Here is a 7821-nt window from a genome sequence, read left to right on the forward strand (position 1 = left end):
CTTTGATTCTGCATTGGCTATTTTCCCATGAGTCTCGACCATGATAAACAATCTCATGCCATCCAAAAGCTCCTCACGACTTTATCAAACCGTAGATCTCCGCCACAAGTGTCGTCGTACGCCATTCTCGAGAAAGAAGGACTTGCCGGGTATCTCTTAATCGATTCTTACGCGGCTGTTGAGATCCTCGTCTGGAGCCTTGCTCCTTCATTTAACACGGGCCATGTGCTACTTTGCGAGAGCTGAGATATCCAAACAGCTGAAATGACGAGGAATAAGAATTGGGTGCAACCAGGCGTGTGATTTGATGATGAAGTTGTGGAGTCGTTGAGCAGAGTTTTCCGAGGTCTGCTTACTGTCATTGGTTTTTTGGAAAATTTGGGTTTTGAGCCAGTTCGACCTGCAGTCTTTTGTAGTCTGCTGTATGTTTTGGGCATGGAATAAATCCTCATGTCTTAGCACGGATGTCTGGACCTGACGTTGCAGTTGAGATGATTTAAACGTCACCTACACCATGGAGATCGCTTAAAACACGAAAGTTTAGAGTTTGATGTACTGCCGTTAGCGACCTGTGGATCGTGACCCAAAATAGAGGCCAATCCAACATCGTTGTTAAACCTTATGTCGTCGCGCGGTCATCAGCCTCCAACTTGCGATGCATGTAAACAGCCATCACTCCTGGTTCAAAGAAGTCCTGGGTGTGACGCGTCTTAGCCCACCTTCCATTGGCGTACACGGTCAAATGATAGGTATGAACTGTGGTGTTCCGGAGCGTGGCAGGAATGCTTTACACAGGCAGAACTATAGTCGCTGTTGTGCCGTAATCATTCATCTGTAGAAACTGGAAGTGAGGCTGCTGGAGCATGGTAGCGACTAGAGATCAACTAGGCGTGCCATTGCATGAGGCCTCCTGCCAGGCAGCGAGCAGTGAATTCAATCTTCGATACCTAGGTAAGGTCTTGGTACAATCACTGACCATTCAGCTGTGGCGCCTCTACGAAGGCCAGCAAGGCTCTTTCCTATTTTCTAGCAGTAATCCGATGCGCCGATGGCCAAGAGAACAAAGTGATGCGAGGCGCTGGAAGGGGAGGGAGGGATCAAGGTGCTGTAGATCATGTGGGGGTGCGGACTGATCGGCAGATTGAATGCCATGGCACTACGACTTAACCTCGTGGACTCTCACAGCTCAATACCGAATACCGGCGATGCACAGGCCCTGGGGGGGCTTTTGGTGGTACGGATGGATGTAGGAGCATCTGCCGGATGTACCATTTCTGCAGCTGGACCAGCAGATGGTCGCGATTGCTCGGCAGACACATTCTACCTACCTTAAATAGGCATGTGACTGAGCTCGCGGTAGGTCTCAATCGTCGTACTGTAGGGGAAATCCCGCCGTCCAACGTGCATAACTGCGGGCGGATACCCTACCACCCCCAGACGCATACCACAGCAGCATCGGGTACGACGTGAGGGCGCTAAAAAATAGAATGACAACTTGGAACTCGGTGAATACTTTGGTGCTGATTGAAGGGGTATAAAGTGACAGGACGCTCAGCCTGAACTCTTCATGGATGGCATGCTTCGGATCCCAGCTCAAATCGAAACCTTTCCATATTCCTGCTTACCATGCCTCACCCCCAGCCTCGCCGCCTCTCCCCTGAGTTTACCAATGAGGATTTCAACGCCTTTGTGAAGGCCATTCTACCCATTGTCGGGGATGAAAATCTTTCCATCGTCTCGGCTGATGTAGAGCTGTAAGATGGAGATTATGTCAATCCTTGCAGAGCCCACGACATGCATGCCGTGTACGACAAAGAACTTCTCATATCATGCGCCGTTGTTCATCCGAGGACTGTCACCGAAGTTCAAGAAATCATGCGACTCTGTAACAAAATGCAGATGCCCGTCTGGCCCTCCTCTGTGGGCCGCAACACCGGATACGGAGGAGCTGCACCACGGCCCACGGGTCCCGGGTACACTCGGCATGGAACTTGGAAGACACATGAACCAAATCCACGAAGTCAATGTTGATGGGGCATATGCTTTGGTTGAGCTTGGAGTCACCTTTTTTAGCCTCTATGACCATCTCGTGAAGACTGGTCTTGATGAGCAACTATGGCTAGATGCGAAAGAAGGACGATTCTCGCCCAAGGTTGATTAACCCTCGTTCTCTGACAATATTTAATCAGGCTCCAGATCTTGGAGGCGGTTCCACTATTAGTAGGCACCACTCAGACTTCTGTGCGTACCTTAGTTGTCAGAACTTGGTACTAACCGGCCTGACAGCTCCGTATGGTGGTCAGTAGCTCGTAAGCTTACCACCAAGCCCTTTCCCATCTGAAATGATTTACAGACCATTTCATGATGCATTGTGGCATGGAAGTTGTTCTTCCAGACGGCACTCTCGTCCGCACCGGCATGGGGTCGCTTCCCGATCCTGCTAATCGGAACTCGAATCTTTCAGCCGATCAACAGCCAGCTAACAAAGCTTGGCAGCTATTCAATTACGGGTTTGGTCCATATAACGATGGTCTTTCTACCCAAAGCAGCCTTGGTATTGTTGTGAAGATGGGAGTTTGGGCGAGTTCATTCTTCGGCACGAAAAAGCCCATAGATTTGGGAAGGCCTTGTTGCTAAACACCTACTTCAACAGTTGATGCCGAACCCGGGAGGTTATCAGGCATACATAATTATCCTTCCCCGTGACAAGGACCTCGGTGCGACTGTTGACATTATCAGACCTCTGCGCTTGGTTGGTTGAATCCTCTGTTCTTTGCCTATCTGGTCTACGATATTTCTAGCATTCCACTAATGAAGAGAACTCAAGCAAAGGTGCTTCAAAATGTCCTCACCATCCGCCACATCCTCTTGGATGCTGCGGTTGCAGAAGATAAAGCCTCGCACACGGACAAGAAAATTGCTCTATTAGATGATGAGCTGGAAGCCATAGCAGAAAAGCTAGTTCTAGGCGACCCTACGGAGTCGCCAAGTAGGGGGTCGGCCGGGGGCTAAGGGCTACGAGAAACGTATAGATAGGCTGCGGAGGGCCGTCCAAGCTGCGGAGGGCCAGAATTCAGATGCATTCCGACCCCCTACCCGTCTTCTAATTGCCTGTGGACCACGTGTGGAAGACCTCTTCACTCTGCTCCCACAACGCTCTGACACGGAGCTCTGGTTGGGGTTAGTATTGATCTCTCGTGTGCCTAGGTAGGGTAACGCGGCGTGAGGTAACCCAGTGGGGCTGACTGCGATATGCCCCTCACAGAGGCTTTGATTCGCTTATTAGGGCTTGCTCTATTCTACTTCTCAGTATGCGTCTGATGACTTTCTCCTCTTTTTGATATACTAGGGTCCTGCCGATGCAGTAATCGAAAGATTAAACATATCTAACGTAACTGCGAGGAGAACGGCCCGACGCAGGAAGTGACGCAACTCGAGATTGCGATACATCGATCTCCGTTTCATGCCTGATATCATCACCAAATCATGCATATGGCTTCCTCTCCGAATTTACACCACTCACTTTCCATACATGTAACAGGCTCACCCTGGAACGTTTGCCACGCCGTATTCGATGCGACAGAAATGGACAAAAGGCTGGATGTACGTATTGTTTTCTTATTTCTGAGCTGACCATTATGTAGGCTCGATACTTCAAATCGTATGTGGACGCTTACATGTGTGCAAGCGGTTCCACTTTCCGACCTATCTTCACTTCGTAGCCGGGTGATTAATTATGATTCATTGCCACCCTCGCACGGAGTTTGCTGCATGTTCTGGAATCTTGGCAAGGTGCCGATTCGAGTTATAAGTTCTGTTCAAATCGCTTTGCAAGTTTTGGAAACCATGCGCCACCATTAGCCCGAATGTTGAGCAACTAGACGTTGATAGCAACTGCCTTACAACGGACAAAGATCCCGAGTCTTCGAGCGATGGCCACGGATACCTCAAGTCACCCAGCTGCCTTGAAACGTCTAGGTTCGAAGCGTGTCCGTTTCTCCTTGCCCTCTCTCAAAAGTACTTCTGCGTCTTCATAAAGTTCATGCCAGCAGCGAAGTGGAACAGCTTGGCCGCGACAATCATACGATCCTGCTTGGAGTATTCGACCAGCTTCTCGTAGAGCTCCGCCAGAGGCACGACCACCCGCTGGATGTGCTCTCCGTCGTCCAGGCGCTGCTCCGGCTCCGGCTCATCCTCCTTGAGCTGGACCTCGACCATGACCATCTGCATGTTGGCGTTGGTCATGCCGGGATCGGCCGCCTGCGGCGGGCTGACGCTGAGGACCTTGCACTGGTAGCCCGTCTCCTCCTTGAACTCGCGGACGGCGGCCTGCTCGGCCGTCTCGTCGGCGTCGACGAGGCCAGCGGGCCATTCGACGGTGTAGGAGTCGAGGGGCGGCCGGTACTGGATGACGAGCATGGTGGAGGCCGGCTTGGACGGGTGGAGGAGGATGTTGCCCATGGCGACGGCGTCGATGCCGGCCTTGCTCGTCGTCTTGCGCGTGGCGACCTCCCAGGAGCGCGACTTGCCGACCTGATCGACGTAGTCGACCTTTTTCAACGTCACCCAGCGGGCGTCAGCCGTGGCGAGGTCAGAGACCTTGGTGATGACGGGCTCTTGCGTTTTTTGTGACATTGCAGCTATGTGATGATGTTTTCTTGTGATGGGTGTTGAAGACTGGCCGCTGGTTGCCAGGCCTTGCGTGGTGACTGTGGTGGATTGCAATGAGGGGCAGAGATGTGATGACTAAGAGCGGCCCCTCCCTTGCGAAATGTGAACATGGCTTGTTCACCGGGAGCCGGTGTCCAGTGAATCAGAATGAGCTGTGAAAATGAAACTTTCAGGGATTATAGATATGACTTTAGAGTTGGTTCTCATTTTGTTATCCATGGACGAAAACAAGGTTGTGCGGTATTAGGAAATCTTCCAAGGCCGGTAGCGGGCGGGAAAGAATCACAAAAATGCGCCGATGACTGCAGATTCGCCCGACCAACCGTCCAGAGGGCATTTTGACGGCTCGAATCCTCTGAGAAATTTCTTCACTTGCACGTCAAGAAACAGTCGCCCTTTCCACCGTGGTCCGTCTTTCCCTCTCATGCCGAAACTCACTCCCGCACATCTCGCCAGAGACCTGATCCGCCCCCTCCAGTTCCCCCCTTCCCAGCCTCGCAGCCGGCGCCCGCGGCCGCAGCAGGTAACACCAGTGAAACACATCCGGCTCCGTCGGGCTCATCTTGGGCACGGGAAACTTGTGCAAAACCTCCACATCAAACGGCAGACGCTCGTCCGAGAATCGGGCCGACGAGTAGCTCAGCGAAACCCACACGGCCCCGGGCTTCAGACACCTCTCGACTCCCTGCCCCATTCTCAGCACCATGTCGTCGCCCCCACACGCCACGGCGTCGACGGTGCTCTTGTCGACGACGAGGTCGAAGGCGCCCAGGTCGGCGGGCAGCTGCGTGACGTCCGCGACGCGGAACTCCATCCTCGAGTCGCCGAAGCGGGCCACCTCGAGGGCGCGGCCGCGCTCGCACGCTAGGGGCTCGTAGTCGAGGTTCGTGACGGCCGAGAAGCCGCGGGCGCGAAAGTGGTTCTGCAGGTCGCTGGTGCCGAAGCCGAGGTGGCAGATGCGGGCGTCGGGGCCGAGGGATAGGCTGGCAAGGAGCGGGTTGAGGATGGCCATGAGGTCTGAGGAGGTTACGAGCCACTCGAATGATTCCTCGCGGGCGAAGCGATCGTGCCAGTAGCTTTGCTTCTCGAAATCCATGGTGCAGCGTCCCCCGTGGGGTTGAGTGTGTGTAAGGTTTTGGCGCCTGTGGTGGGGCGGCCTTTCTTCCTTTGCCGCAAGGTACTTGTGACTGACCTGTGTGTTGACTGCAGTCCGCTGTATCCTGAGCGCTCAACAAATCTGAGGGGCGAGGGAATGTTTGATACATGTCACGAGACAACCATGTCAGGTTGCAGTCAGATATGTTCAAAAGTCTTCACTGTGTTTCCGGTTTTTGGCGTGCCCACTCCGGTGCGACCTTGGCGGCTCCACGGCCCCGGAATTGACATCGGCGGGATCGGCAAGTCCGGGATGGGGCCGTACATGGTCATGTTCAAGTTGTTGAGTCACAATATGGGATATTTGATGTCACGACAGATGGGCTCCTCAGTAAAAGTGGTTGTGTAATGTCCTAAAAACGTAAAATCAGAAAGGGGTATAGCAAAGTAGATGTGTCACGCCCAACAAAGCCCCCGACAAGAGAACGTATGACCTGGGTATCAGAGTCGATGCGCTGGAGGGATCATCCACTTTCTCGCCAGTCGCGCCGACAACAGAGTCTCCCGTGCCGTACTGCACATTGACCACAGATTTGTCCTTGAGCGGGACTGGCTCGCCCATGGTGTGGGGACACACAGCCTGGTTGGCGGCGGGCCAGTCGAGCTCGCACTCCTCGTCGCGGCCAACGGTACAAAGAGGGTCTAGGACGTTGTATAGGACGTGGTTATCCTTGACCCAGTTGTCTTCAGGCGCGTCGAGACAGCTCGCAAGAAAGTTCATGCTGTTGGGGGCACTCAGCGGCAGACGACTGCCTTTGGTATGGATGAGGTCGTCGCAGTCCGAAGCGCTGAGGTTGCGGTATTGCATCTCGACAGGTCCCCCCACGGCAGGCTCGTCGCGCGCCGACTTGCCAGTGTACAGGTAGTTCCAGGCGTCGTAGCTCATATCGTAAGCGCCCTCGGAGCGGTCGATGCGCAGCAGCTTGACTTTGCGACCCTCATGCTGGACCTCGACGCAGATGTCATTACAGCTGATGGCGGCAGGCCAGTAGGCGACACGATTAGTGTCAATCTTGCAGCCTAAGACGCCGACAGAGGACGAGTATTGCTCGTGAGGGGTGGCCCAGATTGTCTGTTCGCTGTCGGAATCATCGGCGGTTGTTGGGAGAGGGGCCAAGAGGATGGCCAGAGCGGCGGCTCGCAGGGCAAGGAGGCGCATTGATAAATGAATGACAGTCGCCAAGATATTTTGTGTCGAACGACAGGCGACAGATGACAGCGAAAAAGAGCGTAGGTGCCGCGCCTGGGCGGCGTTAGGACGATTGCAATCAAAGATCGCAGCGCATGGTGCGGTGGGTGAAGAGAGAGGAAAGACAAAGTCGTCAAGATGGGGGCCACGAGCCGGGGAAATGAGACCAAACCCGGACCAGACCCCAGATGATAGAGCAAGACGGTGGGGAGGGAGGGCCCTGAAGAACGTGTGTACCTGACGACCTGCATCAATTTGCAATTGATGGTGGTACCTGAGCTTGCTGGTAGGGGACCCTGATACTGAAGCAGTTATCCGTTGTACCGCCAAGTCGGGGTCGACGGGCCGGGAAAGAGCCAAAGGGGAGGGGCCAAGGACAAGGAGGCAGGAGCACATGCTTGGCCTGCCCCATTGCAACTGCCCCGCCAGTGGGGGAAGCTCTTGCTACCTGGACCTATTCTGCCGGACCTGCCACTTCTGCATTTACCCATCTTTTGCTCTTTTGCCTGGTCTTTTGCCGTCATCTTCTCAAAAAGAAGCATCAGGCATTGATTTTCTGTGTCGTGGCCTCTCTCGATCAACCAACATTTTCCCACCCGAGAGCCAAGTGTTCACCCAACACCCATCGAGCACAGGGGTCATACGACGACACCACAGCAGCCACGCATAATGTCTGTGCGGCCACCTCCCAAGAAGAAGTCGGTCGTCTTCTTCCACCCTGACCTGGGCATTGGCGGTGCCGAGCGCCTCGTCGTTGACGCTGCCATTGGCCTTCAAAACCGCGGCCACAAGGTGACCATCTTACG

The 7821-nt window shown here is 54.1% G+C and overlaps 5 protein-coding genes across 5 annotated transcripts in view; 2 read left to right on the plus strand and 3 right to left on the minus strand.

Annotated features, from left to right (window-relative positions):
- Positions 1-1626: 1626 nt before the first annotated feature.
- On the plus strand, positions 1627-2161 carry VDAG_07145 (vanillyl-alcohol oxidase; the record flags this gene model as incomplete). The annotated part of the gene is made up of 2 exons (XM_009656050.1): positions 1627-1754; positions 1900-2161. The coding sequence occupies 2 exons, from the start codon at positions 1627-1629 to the stop codon at positions 2159-2161; spliced, it is 390 nt and encodes a 129-aa protein (XP_009654345.1).
- A 1850-nt stretch (positions 2162-4011) lies between these two features.
- Positions 4012-4635, minus strand: VDAG_07146 (ADP-ribose pyrophosphatase; the record flags this gene model as incomplete). The annotated part of the gene is made up of 1 exon (XM_009656051.1): positions 4012-4635. The coding sequence occupies one exon, from the start codon at positions 4633-4635 to the stop codon at positions 4012-4014; it is 624 nt and encodes a 207-aa protein (XP_009654346.1).
- A 415-nt stretch (positions 4636-5050) lies between these two features.
- Positions 5051-5767, minus strand: VDAG_07147 (uncharacterized protein; the record flags this gene model as incomplete). Its single annotated transcript, XM_009656052.1, has 1 exon — positions 5051-5767. The coding sequence occupies one exon, from the start codon at positions 5765-5767 to the stop codon at positions 5051-5053; it is 717 nt and encodes a 238-aa protein (XP_009654347.1).
- A 388-nt stretch (positions 5768-6155) lies between these two features.
- Positions 6156-6985, minus strand: VDAG_07148 (uncharacterized protein; the record flags this gene model as incomplete). Its single annotated transcript, XM_009656053.1, has 1 exon — positions 6156-6985. One exon carries the CDS (start codon positions 6983-6985, stop codon positions 6194-6196), a length of 792 nt encoding a protein of 263 aa, XP_009654348.1. The 3' UTR covers positions 6156-6193.
- A 699-nt stretch (positions 6986-7684) lies between these two features.
- VDAG_07149 (mannosyltransferase) overlaps positions 7685-7821 on the plus strand; it is a gene marked incomplete at both ends in the record, with an annotated part of 1495 nt that continues 1358 nt past the window's right edge. The window contains one exon of the mRNA XM_009656054.1: positions 7685-7807. Within this exon, the coding sequence (XP_009654349.1) occupies positions 7685-7807 (123 nt within the window). The remainder of the gene's footprint in view (positions 7808-7821) is intronic.

This window comes from Verticillium dahliae, genomic scaffold (assembly GCF_000150675.1).
Source record: "Verticillium dahliae VdLs.17 supercont1.15 genomic scaffold, whole genome shotgun sequence".
NCBI classification, from domain to species: Eukaryota; Fungi; Ascomycota; class Sordariomycetes; order Glomerellales; family Plectosphaerellaceae; genus Verticillium; species Verticillium dahliae.